The sequence below is a fragment of the Papio anubis genome, chromosome 11, assembly GCF_008728515.1.
Source record: "Papio anubis isolate 15944 chromosome 11, Panubis1.0, whole genome shotgun sequence".
NCBI classification, from domain to species: domain Eukaryota; kingdom Metazoa; phylum Chordata; class Mammalia; order Primates; family Cercopithecidae; genus Papio; species Papio anubis.
In genome coordinates this window covers 13,734,878-13,754,323 of record NC_044986.1, presented here as the reverse complement: position 1 = coordinate 13,754,323, position 19,446 = coordinate 13,734,878, and the positions used below count along the sequence as shown (strand labels likewise).

At 48.9% G+C, this 19,446-nt stretch overlaps 1 protein-coding gene across 2 annotated transcripts in view; it reads right to left on the bottom strand.

The window, feature by feature from the left end:
- Window positions 1-19,446, bottom strand: part of RGS10 (regulator of G protein signaling 10) — a 42,103-nt gene that overhangs the window by 11,124 nt on the left and 11,533 nt on the right. For both annotated transcript variants that reach the window (XM_003904328.4, XM_003904329.5), the window contains exons 2-4: window positions 15,328-15,446; window positions 14,044-14,130; window positions 4,822-4,965 (exon numbers count right to left, since the gene is read on the bottom strand). In XM_003904328.4, the coding sequence (XP_003904377.1) occupies window positions 4,822-4,965; window positions 14,044-14,130; window positions 15,328-15,446 (350 nt within the window). The remainder of the gene's footprint in view (window positions 1-4,821; window positions 4,966-14,043; window positions 14,131-15,327; window positions 15,447-19,446) is intronic.

Here is a 19,446-nt window from a genome sequence, read left to right as displayed (position 1 = left end):
AATATACGTTTTTAAAGAAGAAGAGACACTATAAGGAACTGCAATTCCCTGAAGAATTTTTTTGTAAGGTAGCCCCCTTCCTTCCTGCTTCCTCCAACCTAAATTCGTCCAACAGCAGCCTCTGACTCTAGGCTAACGTACTAGGGAAATACCCACAATACCACCTTGTGCCTCTCCTGGCTTTGCCACCAAAGGGCTGGGCACACCAAGCTTGCAGAACTGAATTAAATCAGAGAACCATCTTGCCGCTTACATGAATTTCCCAGGTAGCAGTTTTAAGCCCCTCAAGCTTCTCTTAAGATGCCTTTGGCTGGACACAGTAGCTCACACCTGTAATCTCAGTAGTTTGGGAGGCCGAGGCGGGTGGATCACTTGAGGCCAGGAGTTTGAGACCAACCTGGCCAACATGGTGAGATGCCATCTCTACTAAAAATACAAAAATTAGCCTAGCCTGGTGGCACACGCCTGTAATCCTAGCTACCAAGGAGGCTGAGGCAGGAGAATCACTTGAACCCCGGAGGCAGAGGCTGCAGTGAGCAGAGATGGCACCACTGTACTCCAGCCTGGGTGACAGAACGAGACTATGTCTCCAAAAAAAAAATGTTTGTGATGAAGTGCTCATTAAAATGAATAATGCATTCTTCACATAATACGCTAACCTCAATTTAACTTCTACTGGATGGTTTGGGGTCACCAGGCTCACTTATCATGTCACTGTCCAAAAGTGCAGGGATGCCCATGGTGTGGCGTGTGGCATTGGAGGTCCCCACGCCCAGGGGCTCAGGCCTCGATGCCGTGCTTGTGCTCAGTGTCATTTCTGTGTCCTCCCTAGCTGTCAGTGGTCACCTCTTGCTGCTCATCACTCCATAGTCTCTACCACAACTTCAAATCTGCTATGAACCGAAAAACCTGTTAGAACTGTGTGCAAAGCAAGAATAAACAGGACCTGACTGAAAACTCTTGAAGCTCTCCTTTAAACAGGGTGCATGGGAGTGGGCTCATCCAGCCTGGGGCTCAGGGAAGATTTTCCCGTCCTTCTAGGTTCCAGCTGTGCCCTACAAAGTCAGAGCTGCCCTCCTAGAAGCTCAGAGAGCAGCGGCGCCCGACATGCACGTGGTGATGAGGAGCTAAGTCCGGGGGCAGGGCGGTGGTGCTGAACACACGGAAAGCGGCTGCTCTGAGGCTCCACCATGAAGCCCAGCAGCGCTCAGCAAAGCCAAAGCCGCGGGAGAGGCTTTTGAAAGTTCCGTGAAATCCTGTGGCTCCAAACATGTTCCCCTCAGCTTCAATCTCCTTCACTTAGGAAAACAGAGCTCTCAAGGGAGCCTTTGCAAGAAACAAACCGGGGCTAGTGCTGAGCACGCATTTTGACAGTTACAGCAAGGACCCGGAGAGAGAGTTTTCAAAGCAAAATGGAACCCAGGGGCCCTTCACCTGGAGACTCACTGTGAAATCGGCTCTGATTCCAAATACCTTGTTTTCACCCAGTTATGCCTTAGGAGGAAAGGTCGTGGCTCTTTCTCTCTATCCAATTAAAACACTCTTTTGCTTTTTTTTTTTTTTGAGATGGAGTCTCACTCTGTTGCCCAGGCTGGAGTGCAGTGGCACTATCTCGGCTCAGTGCAGCCTCAGCCTCCCAGGCTCAAGCAATTCTCCTGCCTCAGCCTCCCGAGTAGATGGGATTACAGGCGCCCAACACCACGCCTGGCTAATTTTTGTATTTTTAGCAGAGAGGGGGTTTCACCATGTTGTCCAGGCTGGTCTGGAACTCCTGACTGTAGGTGATCACCCGCCTTGGCCTCCCAAAGTGCTGGGATTACAGGCATGAGCGACTGAGCCCAGCCTTCCAAGAAAAGGTTTTGAACACCAGAGTATAACAGTACTTGCTTTACATTCAACAGTTTGGACTGCACATCTGTTTGGTGTGCATAAACACATACATTATTATTACATTTATTAGGCCACATCTGTTAGGGGCATGTGCATACATTTATTTATAGAAAAAAGATGGAAAATCTACAGATCAAATGCTATTTGGTGATTATCTCCAAGTGTGCAATCATGCAATAAAGAAATGATTTCTTCTTTATATTTTTGTTTTCCAAGTTTTTTTTCTTGAGCATGCGTGATGCTTACAGTTGGATAATAAATTATTTTTTAAAATTTTTCTGAGGCTGGGCGTGGTGGCTCTTGCCCGTGATCCCAACACTTTGGGAGGCCGAGGCTGGAGAATCGCCTGAGCTCAGGAGTTCAAGAACAGCCTGGGCAATATAACGAGAGCTCATCTCTACAAAAAAAATACAAAAATTAGCTGGGAATGGTGGCGCACACCTGTGGTCCCAGCTACTTGGGAGGCTGAGGTGGGAGGATCACTTGAGCCTGGGAGGCCAAGGTTGCAGTGAGCCGTGTTCATGCCACTGTGCTCCAACTTGGGCAACAGAGGGACATCTTGTCTCAAAAATAAATAAATAAATAAATAAATAAATAAATAAATAAAATTCTTTGTCATTAAAAAAAGAAAAAAAAAAAAACAATCAGCCTCTGTCCCCTGTGTTTCTTCCTTTCTGTGCTGGCTAAGCCTCCCGCTGAATGAGTCGAAGGGGCATGCCTAGTCATAAGGTCCAGCTCCATTCTGAGCTGTTGGGCAGGCGAGCCGGATCTCAGAGCCTGCAGTGCTACCACATGGAGTCAGAACTCTCCCATTCCTCATCCTACCTTGGCTCCCGCAGTCCTGGGAAGTCAGATGACCTGCATTCACAAAGCCTTTCCAATCCCTCCGCTCCAGGGGCCTCTCCGAGCTTTGAGAGACATCAAGAGGCTGCCCAGGAGCCTGGCAGAGCAACACAGACCACGGGGGTCACAGGGGAGCATGGTCTTTGAAGGCAGATGGACTAGAAGGAATCTGGCTTCCAGCACTTTCTGCTCCCTGCATGACTTAATGGTAACAAACCACTTAATCTCCCTGAACCTTGCTTTTCTCATCAGCAAAATGAGAATAATAATACTCACTGGAGATAAAATGAGACAGTACACACCAAGTGTGGCATCAGGCTCAAATGGGCAATCCTAAATGGTAGTTAGGGCCAGGCGTGGTGGCTCACGCCTGTAATCCCAGCACTTTGGGAGGCCGAGGCGGGTGGATCACTTGAGGCCAGTTCAGGACCAGCCTAGTCAACACGGTGAAACCCCATCCCTACTAAAAATACAAAAAATTAGCCGGGCGTGGTGGTATAGGCCTATAATCCCAGCTGGTAGGGAGGTTGAGGCAGGAGAATCGCTTAAACTCAGGAGGCGGATGTGGCAGTGAGCTGAGATGGAGTCACTGCACTCCAGCCTGGGCCACAGAATGAGACTTCATCTCAAAAAAAAAAAAAAAAAAAAAACCCCAGAAAGTCCAGGTGCAGTGGCTCACACTGGTAATCCCAGTACTTTGGGAGGCTAAGGTGGGTGGATCACTTGAGGTCAGGATTTCGAGACCAGCCTGGCCAACATGGTGAAACCCTGTCTCTATTAAAAATATAAAAATTAGCCAGGCATGGTGGCGGGCACCTGTAATTCCAGCTACTCAGGAGGCTGAGGCAAGAGAATCGCCTGAACCTGGGAGGCGGAGATTGCAGTGAACCAAGGTCGAGCCATTGCACTCCATCCTGGGAGACAGAGTAAGACTCGGTCTAAAAAAAAAAAATGCCGGGCACGGTGGCTCACGCCTGTAATCCCAGCACTTTGGGAGGCCAAGGTGGGCGGATCATGAGGTCAGAAAATCGAGACCATCCTGACTAACACGGTGAAACCCTGTCTCTACTAAAAATACAAAAAGATTAGCTGGGTGTGGTGGCGGGCGCCTGTAGTCCCAGCTACTCGGGAGGCTGAGGCAGGAGAATGGCATGAATCTGGGAGGCGGAGCTTGCAGTGAGCGGAGATTGTGCCACTGCACTCCAGCCTGGACGACAGAGCGAGACTTTGTCTCCAAAAAAAAGGAACAAAAACAAAACCAAAAACGAAATGGTACTTAGTGCTGTCATTATTGAGAATACCGAGAGCACAGTGGTCTGTACAGGTTCTCAACCCTGGCTGCACTTTAGAGTGTCTTAGGGAGCTTTGAAAAGATTCTGAGGACCAGGCTGGGGTCGATATCCCCATATGGCTACAGTCATAAAAACTGCCTTTTCCCCATACATTCCACTCCTTTTGCCACCGCAAATCAACGCCCATGGAAATCCTTCCTACTGGTTCAAAGTCACCACTTCCAGGAGGCCCACTGCAAGTCTCCTTTAATAGCCAAATGTGAATCAGAATTCACATAGAATATGCTGCCCGATGCTAACCTTTTCATTATGACTCGGGCTACATGACGAACTATTAATAGCTTACGGTATGGGGCCACTAAAAGTATGTGGCGGTGTCTGGATATTTGCACAGAAACAGCCTGTTTCTCCTGCCACTTTGAGTTCTCCTGCTTGCTTTCTGGAGTTTTCCATCTATTCTTACCTTCAGCAATTATAGGTTGCTTTCTCAGTACAGGCTCCTCAAATAGCTCCAGCCCCCGCTCTAATCTGGATAGAGAAGGCAGATAAACCTGCCAGTCCAAACTGTGTGTAGACCAAGAGTAAACAGGCCTGGGGAGACTCCTGTGGGGCAAATCTCGAGCTTAGGATTCCAGTCCCCACTGTCCCCAACCATGGCCCCTCAGTGTACCTCGGTCTGCCCGGCTGGATGAGATGGTTTCCCGGGAGTCTAACATTGGGTGTTTCACTAAATTCTTCCAGGCCTGGAATTAATGTAGGTTTTCAAATCAAGGCGCAGGCAGAGAAGTCAGGTTACCTGGTCCTGGAGTTTCTGGAACATCAGAGGGTGCGGTTCTTCCAGGATCTTCTCGTTGAGCCGAGACTGCCCCTCCACGTTGACCTGTGATGAGGCCTTGCTGGACAGAAAGGTCATGTAGATCTCCTTTGCCTTTTCCTGCATCTGGAGGAGACAGATGGGGCCTGTGTGCTATCTGCACACACAGCCTTCCCAGCCTGAGCCCTGCTCTCCCCTCCAGCCAGGCCCACAGGAGCTGCTGTGGCAAGAGAAAGGCACCCCCCACAGCCCGGGGGCTCTCAGGCCACTCCAGAGAGAATTTCTATATGGGAGAACTTGCACTGCCAAGCCCCTACCCCGCAGCCACATCTCCTGGAACAAAATTGCTGCATTAACCATCCAGAAGCCATGACAGAAAGAATCCTGGCCCGCAGAGAGCACTCAGTACCATTTACAACCATCCTGTGGCCGGGCACAGTGGCTCACGCCTGTAATCCCAGCACTTTGGGAAGCCAAGGCAGGTGGATCACCTGGGGTCAGGAGTTCGAGACCAGCCTGGCTAACATGGTGAAACCCCATCTCTACTAAAAACACAAAAATTAGCCAGGCATGGTGGTGCATACCTGTAATCCCAGCTACTTGGGAGGCTGAGGCAGGAGAATAGCTTGAACCCAGGAGACAGAGGTTGCAGTGAGCTGAGATTGCACCACTGCACTCCAGCCTGGGCGACAGAGTGAGACTCCATCTCAAAAAAAAAAAAAAAAAAAAAAATCAAGTGAAAGTATGCACGCCTATCCCTACCAGTTATCCAGTGCCCACTAGGCCGCAGACACCTGCTTGGAGGCATCCCATTTCCTTAATCCCCTGGACATGCAGCAAAGGGCACTTTCCTGTTAGTGCCACTTTCCCCATGAGGACACAGAGGTCAGGAGAGGTGGCGTGGTTTATCCGAGAGCTTCTGGGAGCCTTAGGACTGTTTGGCTCCAAGGCCTCTGAATTCTGCTCAGTTCCACTTCTGCAAGACACATCGGCCCCTCCAGGTTGTGCGGTCTGCGGCCTTCCCAGGCAGGGTGATTTCCTTTTAGGTAACGAGATACTGAGCACAGGCAGTGGAGAAAACACTCGCTGCCCGCCCTCAAGTCCCGAGTGCAGTCCTGCTGGGAAGCAGGAGCCCCGATAGGTACCGGCTTCCTGTTCCACTCGAAACTAACCGAGGCGGGCTCAGGAGCACTCACGGATGGTAAGGAGATGACTGCACAGTAAGAACTGTGTCTTCAGGACAGCACGCCTCAGGGCGAGGCTGCAGGCGCAGGAGCCTTCTCCAGAACCTCCCCTGAGGGCTCGATTTTCTCTTAGAGAAAGGAGACTTCCTGTGCTCATACCTCGCCAACAGCAAAAACGGGGCTGTTTCTCTGAACGTTAGACTCTAAAGCATGACCTTACCCTACAGAGCGAGGCAGACAGCAAATGCCTCTAAAATGCAGTCACACAGCTACGACATATGTGTGCAGGGTCGCCTGGAAAACTGCCTTTCTCTCCAAGAGCCCACCTGGGGCTCCACATGTGCTGTGGCGCTTGGTTTGGGAAATCCCAAGCTCTGCAAACCTTCTGCCCTTAAGGAAACCACCAGAAGGTTTTGATAGCTGGTGCATGAAAGGAAGGAAGAGGATCCCTTTTCAGTTCAGGGCACTGAGGACAAAAGATCCTGAGAAGCCGTGGCCTGGCCATGTCCTGTTCTGCGAGAAAGCAAGCCTCGCCAGCACTTGCAGGGAGATGGCCCAGGCTGGGTGCACACCGAAAGCCATGCTGTCCACCCTGCCTTTACTGTCAATAGGAGCAATGAATTGATGCCAGACTCAGTGACACAGGAGTCTCTCCAGACAAGCGTGGCTATTTAAGGGACAGGTCTGGGAGCCATCCTCGAGACCCAAGGGGGTGGCACTTAGGAGCTGGCCCTGCTGTCCTCTCTAAGACCCACCAGCTCCATGAAGCCACAGCCTCCCTCCCACCACCCCCATTCCGTCAGGAAGCGACGCTTTTGGAAAACCACTTCCTGTGTTAAAGCCACTTCGTGAAAGGAGAATTTCAGCCAGGCAGATGAGCAAACTCCATGCAGAGGTCTGGGGGTAGAAATCACTTTAGACCTCCCCTCCGCTTGAACATTTATATGCACACACACACGCACACACGTGCACACACGCACACACATACACACATGAATCCAGAATATCTTGAGTGATTCTGAAATAGAAAAGTGCAATGAATGGCTTGAGTCTTTGAGGTGGGGCAGAAGGGGCCGGGGGAAAGAAAGTAGGTTCCGGTGACTGCAGGTAGATAAGCCTTGAGGATCTCAGCCCTGCCCTCTCCCACCAGCTGTCCCTCCCGAGCCTGTGTGAGAACAGTGTCGGGGTCCAGGCCCTGGCTGACCAGCTTCAGACCGTAAGCGGCTGCAGGGCTCAGCTTATCTCGGCAGAGCTAGGAAGTGTGACTGAAAAGGGAAACCCTGAGACGGCGACCACAAGCCAGTCACGGGAAGGCCTGGTGTCCAGACCGAGAACAGGAGCAGAAAAGAAGAACCAGTCTCTGGAGCTATTTTGGTAGATTTTTCCAGAGCTTTGTTAACCCTATTCTAGCTACTGTCAGGGCAGGCACAGAGCTGGTGGAGTTGATTCTGTATCTGTGGCCTGGAAGGGTGGCTGACTTCTCTTCCATGGCCCTGACACACGTGGCTGGCCACAGCCTGGACCAGAGAGCCCCTTTCTCCCTGGGGAGACCCGAAGTGTCCAGCATCTGAGGCTATCCTGGCAGGCACTGGAGAAGGGTCCCACCTGAGCCCATCCACTCGGGGACTGCCCATAAAGCACCTGCACCCCAGTGAGCACCTTCCAGGCACCCCACAAGGCTGGGGCCCTTCTTTGAGGCCTGGCAGTGCCTCAGCTGTGACAATGCTCAGCCAGACGCCAGCTCTCGAACCCCACTCCCATCCCATCTGCTGGCCTCCGGCTCCCCTCCACCCCGTCTTCTTCCAGAGATGGAATGTGGGAGATAATTCCTAGGAAAATGAAAGGATCAAGACACTAACTTTACTAATATCAATTTCAGAAAGAGAAAGAGGCAAAGAAAATATCCAATAAATGATACGAGAATATTTTCAAGAACTGGCTCAGGAAACGGGAAGCAGTCGGAGGAACAGCAGATGACTTGGCAGAGACTCAGAAGAATGAACTCAAGCCCCTGCACGGGTGAGGAGGGGGTGCCGACGAGAAGCGCGTCCAGACGGCAGGAGCTCAAGGGCATCGGGTAGCCCAATGGAATTGATGAGGGCGGCAGAAAGAAGCCATCAGACCTCCAGGTCCTCCACCCCCACCACCAACCCTGAGCAGTCAGGTGGCTCCCTCCCCACCTTCAACAGAAGAGTCGAGTTTTCTTTTCTAAAGAAACAGACCCAGGGAGGTTCCAGAACAGACGCACAGAGGATGGCAAGAATGAGATGCCCAACACAATAAAGGGATTCAGGGAAATTCCAAATATAGACCCGCCAGGAAACTTCTCCTGACACAGTTAATTAGAAATATGTTTAGTTTAGGAACACATCAGGCTTGTGGCCCCCTAGGAACAGACTAGAGGGCCCTTGTCTGGAGAAAACAAAAAAGCAGGAAAAACTCAATAGGAGGATCTGAAGATAAAGTCAAAATCTCCAAAAGCCAAAAAAAAAAAAAAAAAATTTTTTTAAATAGGAAGAATAAAACATGAAATTAAGGGCTCAATGCATCAGTGAAAGGTCATCACTGGAAAAGAGACCAGAGACAATGGAAGGAAAAAAAGTTACCAAAATGATGATAATAATAATAACAACATAAGACCATTTCCTAGAACTACAGATTTCCAGATTATAAGGCTCCACAAAGAATTCACACAATGAATGAACCCTGCCTCTGCCTCCAAAGCCCCTGACTGAAGAGTTTTAGAATACTAGTGATGAAAAGATCCTGACCAGGTGGAGTGGCTCACACCTGGAATCCCAGCACTTTGGGAGGCTGAGGAGAGAGGATTTCTTTTTTTAAAATTAATTAATTAATTAATTAATTTTTTTTTTTGAGACGGAGTCTCACTCTGTCACCCAGGCTGGAGTGCGGTGGCGTGATCTCGGCTCACTGCAAGCTCCACCTCCCGGGTTCACGCCATTCTCCTTCCTCAGCCTCCCAAGTAGCTGGGACTACAGGCACCCACCACCACGCCCGGCTAATTTTTTGTATTTTTAGTAGAAACGGGGTTTCACCGTGTTAGCCAGGATGGTCTCGATCTCCTGACCTCGTGATCCGCCCGCCTCGGCCTCCCAAAGTGCTGGGATTACAGGCGTGAGCCACCGCACCTGGCCGGAGAGAGGATTGCTTAGGAATGAAAATTTCTTTTCATTCCTAAGCAACATGGTGAGACTGCTTAAACCCAGGAGGTCCAGGCTGCAAAGAGCCATGACCTCACTATATTCCAACCTGGGTGACAGAGTGAGACCCTGTCTCAAAAAGAAAAGAAAATTGCTGGGCGTGGTAGTTCACACCTGTAATCCCAACACTTAGGAAGGCCAGGGCATGTGGATCACCTGAGGTCAGGAGTTTGAGATCAGCCTGACCAACATGGCGAAACCCCGTCTCTATTAAAAATACAAAATTAGCTGGGTGTGGTGGAGGGCGCCTGTAATCCCAGCTACTTGGGAGGCTGAGGCAGGAGAATCGCTTGAATCTGGAAGACAGAGGTTGCAGTGAGCTGAGATCATACCATTGCACTCCAGCCTGGGCAACAAGAGCAAAACTCCATCAAAAAAAGAAAGAAAGAGAGAGGGAGAGAAAGAGAGAGGGAGGGAGGGAGGGAGGGAGGGAAGGGGAAAAATAGAAAAGGAAAGAAAAGAAAATAGCTCCTGTACTACCCCGGAGAGGGAAAAAAAGAAAAAAAAACAGAACAGTTTACATATAAATTACTGATTCTCAACAAAAGTAGAAGACTAAGAGACGATGTCTTCAAACTTCTAAGTGTGTTTCACCCCAGAATTCTACGCTCTGTCAGATTATCAGTAAAGTAGGAGAGTAGGGGAAAAAATAACATTTCCACTCAACAAGGTCTTTACATATCTACCTGCCAGACCCCCTTCTCTGGAAGCTATTGCCGGCTGTGTTTTGGGCTCTTCTCTTGTGAGTCATTCTGGAGGGAAGAAGTCATTCTCGTGTGCTGTTCCCAAAATGAGGGAATGACTCAGGAGAGAAGAGGACTTGGATCCAGGAAATGGAATGCCTTCGTCCTACAAAGAGGAAGGACGTTCACCATGTGTCAGGCATGGGTCTAGACTCTCGGAGACAGTGGGGAAGAAGCGGCCCCCCACTCCCAGATCCCAGAAGACAAACCACACAGAAGATGGGCAAGTAAATGACATGGATACGCAAAGTTGGTGTTAAAACAACGGAGGCGAGAGTGGGATTTGTATCGACCCCTCAACTGCCTTAGTTGATGGAGAGAGAAAAATCCTCCCACGGTCTCCCTGCTGGAACAGATGTGATAAGTTTGACTGTGAAATCCAGTTAGGTTAAGTGCACAACAGAGGATTAAAAACAACTGGCCAGGCGCGGTGTCTCACGTCTGTAGTCCCAGCACTTCGAAAGGCCGAGGCGGGCGGATCATCTGAGGTCAGCAGTTTGAGACCAGCCTCGCCAACATGGTGAAACTCCGTCTCTACTAAAAATACAAAAATTAGCCAGGCGTGGTGGCACACGTCTGTAATCCCAGCTACTCGGTAGGCTAAGGCAGAAGAATCACTTGAACCCGGGAGGCAGAGTGTGCGGTGAGCAGAGATCGCGCCACTGCACTCCAGCCTGGGCGACAAGAGCAAAACTCCGTCTCAAAAACAAAAACAAAAACAAAAACAAGCAAAGAAGGAAATTCAGTTAGGCAACTTCTCCCGGTGCCTATGCTGCCCCACACTTTCTGTAGTAATTTAGAGCTTCCTGCCTGGTTTTACTTCCTAGGCAGTAGGACTCACTAGGGAACGCCTGGAGTCAGAAATGTGGCTCTGAATTCTTTTTTTGTTGTTGAGACAGGGTCTCATTTTGTCACCCAGGCGGGAGTTCAGTGGCACAATCATACCTCACTCCAGCCTTGACCTCCCCAGGCAACTACAGGCACAACCCATCATGTCTAGCTAACGCTTTTTTTTTTTTTTTTTTTGGTATTTTTTTGTAGAGACAAGGTCTCACCATGTTGCTCAGGCTGGTCTCGAACTTCTGGGCTCAAGTGATCTACCCACCTCGACCTCCCAAAGTGTTAGAATTACAGGCGTGAGCCACTGTGCCCAGCCTCGGGCGAGCTGCTGCTTAGCCACTCAGATCATATCCCTGCATCTTCGAATGGGAACAATGACTCACACTGGAGCCCAAACACTCCAGGCCAAACACCCCAGGTGTCACCAATGCCTCCACCCAATCTGCATTCTCAGGCAGTGACGGGAGGGTGGCATTCACTGCACCAAAGCAATTGCCGGGTGCATTCCAGGCTTAAGGACACAGACTTTCAAGAAGTCCTATGCTGGGCCGAGCGCAGTGGCTCACACCTGTAATCCTAGCTTTTTGGAAGGCCAAGACAGGCGGATCACTTGAGGTCAGAAGTTCGAGACCAGCCTGGCAAACATGGTGAAACCCTGTCTCTACTCAAAATACAAAAATTAGCCAAGCATGGTAGCACACGCTTGTAATCCCAGCTACTAGGGAGGCTGAGGCAGGAGAATCGCTTGAACCCAGGAGGAGGAGCTGCAGTGAGCCAAGATCGCACCACTGTACTCCCGCCTGGGCAACAGAGTCAGATCCTGTCTCAAAAAAAGAAAAGAAGTCCTGTGCTGGATGTCAGGGGTACAGGCAGGGAAAGGGACTGCCCGTTCTGGAAGCTCTCTCTTTAGGATGTGGACAGGGCAGAGCAACCCAACACTAGACCTGCCTGACCTGAAAGGCTGGAAGCGGCACATCGAAAGTTTGACCCCTCCTTCCAACCACTCCACTGAAGTCCTGCAGGGGCTTTCCCAGTCCCACTCACCTTGGCACCCAGGTCCCCAGGTGTGGCTGCCCTGTCAGCCTGAAGCACAGCACAGCGGCCTCCCCCTCAAACATGCCACTCATCCCTTGTGGTCTTCCCTCAGCTCTTCTCGCCAGCCCTGCCTGCCCACACACTGTCCCTGCTCCCGGGAACGCCCTCCCGATCTCAATGCCAAGTCTCAGCTAAACAGCCACTTCCCCTGGATCCCTCCCCATTGCCCCCGCCTTGCTCCCACGACACAAGCGCTCCCCATCTCTATACTCATCGCACTTGCACAGGCTTGCTCCGCTCGAGGCACCCTTTCCCCGGAGCCGCTCACCTGTCTGTCCCTGGGCTGCCTCCTGTTCAGTGCCAGGCACCAAGCAGGCACTTCACAAAGATTTGGGGAATTCAACTGAACGGAGGCACAGAGCAGCATGGTGGTGCAGAGAAAAACGGGTGACTTCAGGGAGCTGGTTCAAGTCCTAGCTCTGCCATGGTGCAGGGACCTCACTTCCTTGTCTACACAGCAGGGGCGGACCGGCCCACCCACAGGCCCCTCCTACCTCTAATACTCAAAAGAATAAGGCAGGGGAATAGACATCTGTTTGCTTGCTTGACTCTGAGCTAGGATTTTACGGTGAGGCGGGTCGCAGCAGTGGCACAGTCTAGCATTTATCGATGGTGGTCCCCGGGCCCTGTCCTCGGTGCTGGGGACAAAGGACAAAGACGAGGCTCTTGTGCTGAAGGCCCTCAGCCTGAATCCTAGCATTCCAAAGCATCTCCCACCACCTGCTTCTCACTTTCCCCTGAGACCCCTCTCCACCCAGGAGGCTCTGGCCAGCGTCATCCAGAGGAGACCGTGAGGAGAGAAGAAGTCAGAAAGCCAAACCCAAGGGCCACGCCCAGCAATGGCTTTCTAGGTGGGCCTGGGAAATTCAAGTCAAAGAGAATCCATCTTAGAATCCTCCCTTGCTACCTCCGGAGAGGAAGGTGGCAGAGAAAAGGCCGTGCTGTGCCATCTGGGGGGATGTGTGTCTGCGCCCTGAAAGGCCTGTGAATAAACCCATGATGTACATTTTCCAAGCAGTTGTCTGCAAACGCCTCACAGCTCCTGGCCCATGGATTCCAGCTTTTGGAGACGAAGGCTCAAAAACTGGAAACTCACAAGCCACATCTGCCCGTGGGTATGTTTTGTTTGGCAGGCAAGGTTTTAAATTTTTTTAAAATTAGTTCCAACATTTAAAAATCATCTGGTTTCACATAAGGATCCAAATGTCCAGCTTCTTTAGAAAAACAGGCAGCACTAGGTAGAATATAAGAGATGCCTTGGGAAGAAAGGCCCCAGGGCCCCAAGGCAAGCAAAGATCTAGGAGATCGCCATCAGTAAGTTGGCGGAGACAGAACCTGAAGCAAGGGAAGCCCAGACAGCCACAGGCCCTAAACCACCAGCCGCAGCCTGTGCAGGCAGACAGAATGTCCTTAGCTGGCCCCAGTCCCCAACACTCCCTCCAGCCTCACACCAGGAGCCTCCTTCATTCACATGACTTACTGGCTCCTGCAGGCATTTAGCCAGCAGCCTCTTAGAAAGATGCAGAGCCAGGCCTCATAAACCCACCCAGGGCACAGGCCTCCTTCCCCATAATCTCATCTACCCTCCCTCATATCCAACCAGCTGACACTGGGAATGAAGGCAAAGAGGACGCATCTACCCAGGAGAACAGTCAGAGACTTTCTCCACAGGATGCTCGCCAACTATGGGACGCTCAGTACGATATATTGAATAATTGACAATCCCTCTGATGCACCTTGTGCTTTTATCATTACGCATCTGTGTATCGTTTTACCATGTCCAAAAATGATAACATGTCAAAATCTGGGGGAAACACCCTCATAACTTCTGAAGAAAAAAATTCTATGCAATGAGGAACTCTAAATGACATAAATTGTTATTTTTATTTTAAATATTGTCCATTTGAACAGCTCCATTTAAAAATGGGTTAACTCGCCCTTTTAAAAAGATTAATATTTGATCAACACAAGATACCTAATCTGAAGCTTAAATCTTCCCCCAAAACTAATATGAATCGGGGATCTTTAGGCAACTTCAGAATCTATTGGACAGGCAGTTGTAACTTTGTAAGGAAAGGGAAAAAAATTATCAAGAAAGTGATTACAGAGTAGAGGAAATACCTGTGTCTTATCTTGCATTTTCTTAAAATCTTCACATGCTAGCCAAAACAAAACATTTTCTTCACTGAATTCTTTTTTTAAAAATTCCTGTGGATACAAAGAAAAAGAGTCACACAGTATTCTGCTTCTAAAAAAAATAATAAAACAAATGGCATTTCCCTTCAAAGACTGATTTGGCAAAATTCAACAGAGGAGCGTGGTCCAATTACCCATCGAAAACGCCGCTCTGAAAAGCAAATGAGTATGTTTAATGTTAAAGCTGTAATTTCATATGCATTTGACCTTAATGGTTTTGACGTTGTAAAGAAGAGTACAAATGAAGCAGGAATTTACTCATATTTCTAAGCTGACAATAAATTACCAAAAAGTAAATTAAAGTGGAAGATATATTGGTTCCCTCCAGAGAGTGCTTAAACAAAGTACATGCCTCTAAACTCAGGCTCTTTTTTTTTTTTTTAAACAAAAGAAAAGAAAACACATTAAGCATGTGTAAAGACACCATGACACAAACTATTTGAAGTTGGAATTATGTGTGTTTTCTTACAGCCGATCTTGGGCAGTCCATGGCACTGCCAGCTACTCTGCTGTGCAGAGACCTCCTGAGTTGCAAACACTGCCCACAGTGGCCTGGTGACCAGGAACTAGAAGCCTAGTACCACACGCCACTCCCTCCCTGGGAGCCCCAACAGGGACCAACTGCATGAGGACTCATCCTATTCCTGACCCAAGACTTAAAGACAGAAGTGACCAGGACTCATTCTTGAAATACACACGTGGTCTTCCATTTGGCACTGGGGGCTTCTGCTGGTCAGAAAAGTTATTTCTAGATGGCATCGACAGTTCCCCATCCATCAGCCCTGCTCTTGGAGGTCCCTTTGCCAAGTTCGCATTGCCAGTCTCTCTCGGTCTGTCAACAATGCATTCTGAGAATCCTCCAAGCACGAGAGAAAAAGCCTTCGCATCAGACAGACCCAGAGCTGGGAATTCCTCATACAGACTCCACCAGTGGGCATGGTACCTTCTCTCTCCTCCCACCCTGTACCCCTCCCACCTCACTACACAAAAACCAGAAACAGGCTGCCCATCTGTGACAGCGTTGCCAACACAGTCATGACAGATGAGAAAGTCTCACCCTCAAGCTGGGATTGACAGTACTAAACTCTTAAGCTGGCATAGAGAGTGCTAAGCTGATACACAATGCTGAACTGGCCTATTTCTCCCCTGCGTGCATCAGAACTTCCGCACAGACGGCATCCATCCCGATTAACAATGAAAAAGACAAACCCTAAATCTTTTCACGCCTTCCGGGTCTTCCAGTAGATTCTCCAGGGATGCCGCCCATTTGGCTGTGCTCTTGAGGCTCTGGTGGCTGCTGCTGGAGCTACCATCGCTGTCGTGGATGTCTGCAAAGCAAAGTTCAGATTGCATATGTGGCCAAAATACACTGTCATTTGAAGAAATCTGCATGCAATGGTCGGTACTGCCATCACCATCACGGCTGACATAAACCAAGTTAGTCTCAGGCTCTGTTCTAGGTGCTTAACATGATGGACTCATTCTTGTCACACAACCCTGTAAGGCAGGCACTACTATTTCCTCCATTTTACAGATGGGGTAAACTGAGGCTCAGAGGGATGAAGGGACCTGCCATTTCCCACCAAATCCTTCCCCTACTCTCGTGTCCACTGGCCAATTCGGAGGCAGCCCTCAAGTCGCCCTCAAACCCTCCTCCCAGAGAACCATGATTCAACAGCAACTGCTTCCCCATAGCGCTTTGTGCACAGACTTACAATTATGATGCTCTGTTGTGACTATTTACATGACTGACTCCCACTAGTCTGAAGGCTCCTATATGTCCTCATCTTGTACCTCTAGCACCTAGTTCATTACCTGGCATAGAGATTAAAAAACTCATTGCAGGATTGGACCCACATGATGGTGCAAAATGTCAGAGGGTTGCCAGAATACCCAGGCATCAAGATAAATGTCATTTCAGGCAATAGCTTTGTTTGTCTGTTTGTTTGTTTGTTTGTTTTTGACAGAGTCTTACTCTGTCACCCAGTCTGGAGTGCAGTGGCACAATCTCGGCTCACTGCAACCTCTGCCTCCCAGATTCAAGCAATTCTCCTGCCTCAGCCTCTCGAATAGCTGGGATTATAGGCGATTAGCAACACGCCCAACTAATTTTTGTACTCTTAATAGAGACAGGGTTTCACCATGTTGGCCAGGCTGGTCTCGAACTCTTGACCTCAGGTGATCCGCCCACCTCAGCATCCCAAAGTGCTGGGATTACAGGCATAAGCCACCGCGCCCGGTTCCTCAGGCAATACTTTTTTAAAAAATCAAAATTTGTGCTAAAAAAATCCAGATGAACAAAATACCCAAATTTTCCAAATTTTAAATAAAGACAGGATCAGTTATACTGATTTTTCCTTTTGCTTCAGGGTCCAATATGGCTCAGCATTACACTGTTATTTTTTCCTGACTTTATTTAAACTTCAGATATTTTGTTCATCACGGATGTTTTTGCATTCATTTTGATCTTTTAAAACACTGCATTAAATGTCATTTATAGGCTGGGTGCCCTGGCTCACACCTGTAATCCCAGCACTTCGGGAGGCCAAGGCAGGCAGATCACCAGAGGTCAGGAGTGAAATCTCATCTCTACTAAAAATACAAAAATTAGTTGGGTGTGGTGGCACGCGCCTGTAATCCCAGCTCCTTGGGAGGCTGAGGCAGGAGAAATGCTTGAACCCAGGAAGCGGAGGTTGCAGCGAGCCAAGATCACGCCACTGCACTCCAGCCTGGGCGACAGAGCAAGATTCCATCTAAAAATAATGATAATAAATACATAAATAAATATCATTTATCCTGATGCCTGAGGTTTTTGGCAACCCTCTTACATTTTGGTACACAGAGAAAATGGATGAAAACTCTTTGCATCTGCACATCTTCCACTGCACTCTCTGACTCAAGACACTGAGAAGTCTCCTGTAGGGGATGGGGAATCTCCAAATAACACACTTCAGCTGCTTCTCTGCCTGCGGGAGGAGGGAACAATGAAAGCATGCTTCATTCTATGGCATGTGATCCCTTCCTGGAGTCAAGGAAGAACCATGGAATGTCACTTCAGATGGGGCCAGGTTCAAAACCCAGTTTCCTGGCCAGGCACGGTGGCTGATGCCTGTAATCCCAGCACTTTAGGGGGCTGAGACGGGTGGATCACTTGAGGTCAGGAGTTCAAGACCAGCCTGGCCAACATGGTGAAACCCCGTCTCTACTAAAAATACAAAAATTAGCCGGGTGTGGTGGTGGGTGCCTATAGTCCCAGCTACTTGGGAGGCGAGGCAGGGGAATCACTTGAACCTGGGAGGCAGAGGTTGCACTGAGCCAAGGTCATGCCACTGCACTCCAGCCCGGGTGACAAGAGGGAAACTCCGACTCAAACGAAACAAAACAAAACAAAACCAGTTTCCCCGATTCAAAACTAGGATCTTGGGCAAAATTCTTGTGTATATTTGAAAATCATCCCCCATCTCTTGGGTTATCATAAGGATTCAAAAATGGAAGCACATTAGGCACCTAGCAGCACACCTGAGACACAGTAGACGCTCAACAAATGTGAGTTCCTTTCTCCCCATCCCTAAAATAACCATCTATCAAGCAAACTGCTTCCATAACTAACACTTTTTCCCCACTGACTTTTTTTTTAAACTAGAGACATATTTCTATAAAAAAAAAAAGTTCGAATCTAGGAGAAAATAAACTTCTAATTAAGAAATCAGCAAGGCCGGGTGTGGTGGCTCACTCCTATAATTCCAGCACTTTCAGAGGCCGAGGCAGGCAGATCACAAGGTCAAGAGGTCGAGACCATCATGGCCAAAATGGTGAAACACTGTCTCTACTAAAAATACAAAAATTAGCCAGGCATGGTGGTGGATGCCTGTAATCCCAGCTACTTGGGATGCTAAAGCAGGAGAATCGCTTGAACCCGGGAGGCGGAGGTTGCGGTGAGCTGAGATCGCGCCACTGCACTCCAGCCTGGTGACAGAGCAAGACTCTGTCTCAATACATAAATAAATAAATCAGCAAAGCAAGTAACTTCTACATGATATTTTTTTTTTAAAATAAAGTCTCCTAAATATTAATTGCTCTAACCCGGTGGAACCCTGTCTCTACTAAAAAATACAAAAAAATAGCCGGGCGCGGTGGCAGGCGCCTGTAGTCCCAGCTACTCGGGAGGCTGAGGCAGGAGAATGGCGTGGACCCGGGAGGCGGAGCTTGCAGTGAGCTGAGATCCGGCCACTGCACTCCAGCCTGGGAGACAGCGAGACTCCGTCTCAAAATAAAAAAAAAAAAAATAAATATATATATATATATATATATATATATATATAAATTGCTGCAAACAGCTAGGGGGCCACACAGCTAAAAATGGTTTTGGAGAAAATCTGTATCAGAGCACACTGGACTTACTTAACAGTGACAGCTCCTGTGATCTCTGATGTTCTATGGGGGGGTCAAAATACACGTTGATTTCTTGATCCCCTGGGACTCCGAATCCAAGCACTTGGGGAAACTACCAGGATTTCAGATATTCACCAGATGACATGAGCTAAATTAGAACCAGGCTGACTGGGCACAGTGGCTCACGCCTATAATCCAAACACCTTGGGAGGCTGAGACAGGAGGATGGCTTGATCTCAGGAGTTCAAGACCAGCCTGAGCAACATAGTGGGACCCCATCCCTATAAAATATTTAAAAACTAGGCTGGGCACGGTGGTTCACACCTATAACCCCAGCACTTCGGGAGGCCCAGGTGGGCAGATCACTCGAGCTCAGGTGTTCGAGACCAGCCTGGGCAACATAGAGAAATCCTGTGTGTACAAAAAATACAAAACTTAGCTGGGCATAGTGGCATGCGCCTTTAGTCCCAGCTATCTGACAGACTGAGGCGGGAGGATAGCTTGAGCCCAGGAGTTCAAGGCTGCAGTGATCCATGATTGGGCCACTGTACTTCAGCCTGGATGACAGACCCTGTCTTAATCAATCAATCAATCATCAATAAAGCAGAAACCCAGAAACCCGGCAGGGACCATGCTTCAATGCTCATTGGCAATAGAGTACATAAGAGAATTATTTGGGGCAAATCCTTTCCTCTAACCATGAAGCAAACTCACTTAAACACATCACCAAATGGAGCTGATGCTTTTCTAAAGTGACCCTCCAGTTCGTGGATATTAAATTAGTTCCCTGTTCTCTTTGTAAATGCCGCAGTGGCAAGCTCCTGAACACTGAGTTTCTTTCCAACAAAGTATAAATCCAATTAAAAGATCATTATTACAAGAAATTTCTGCAGCAGGGTTCATTCTGCCAAGCATTCCACTAATTTACTCTTCTGC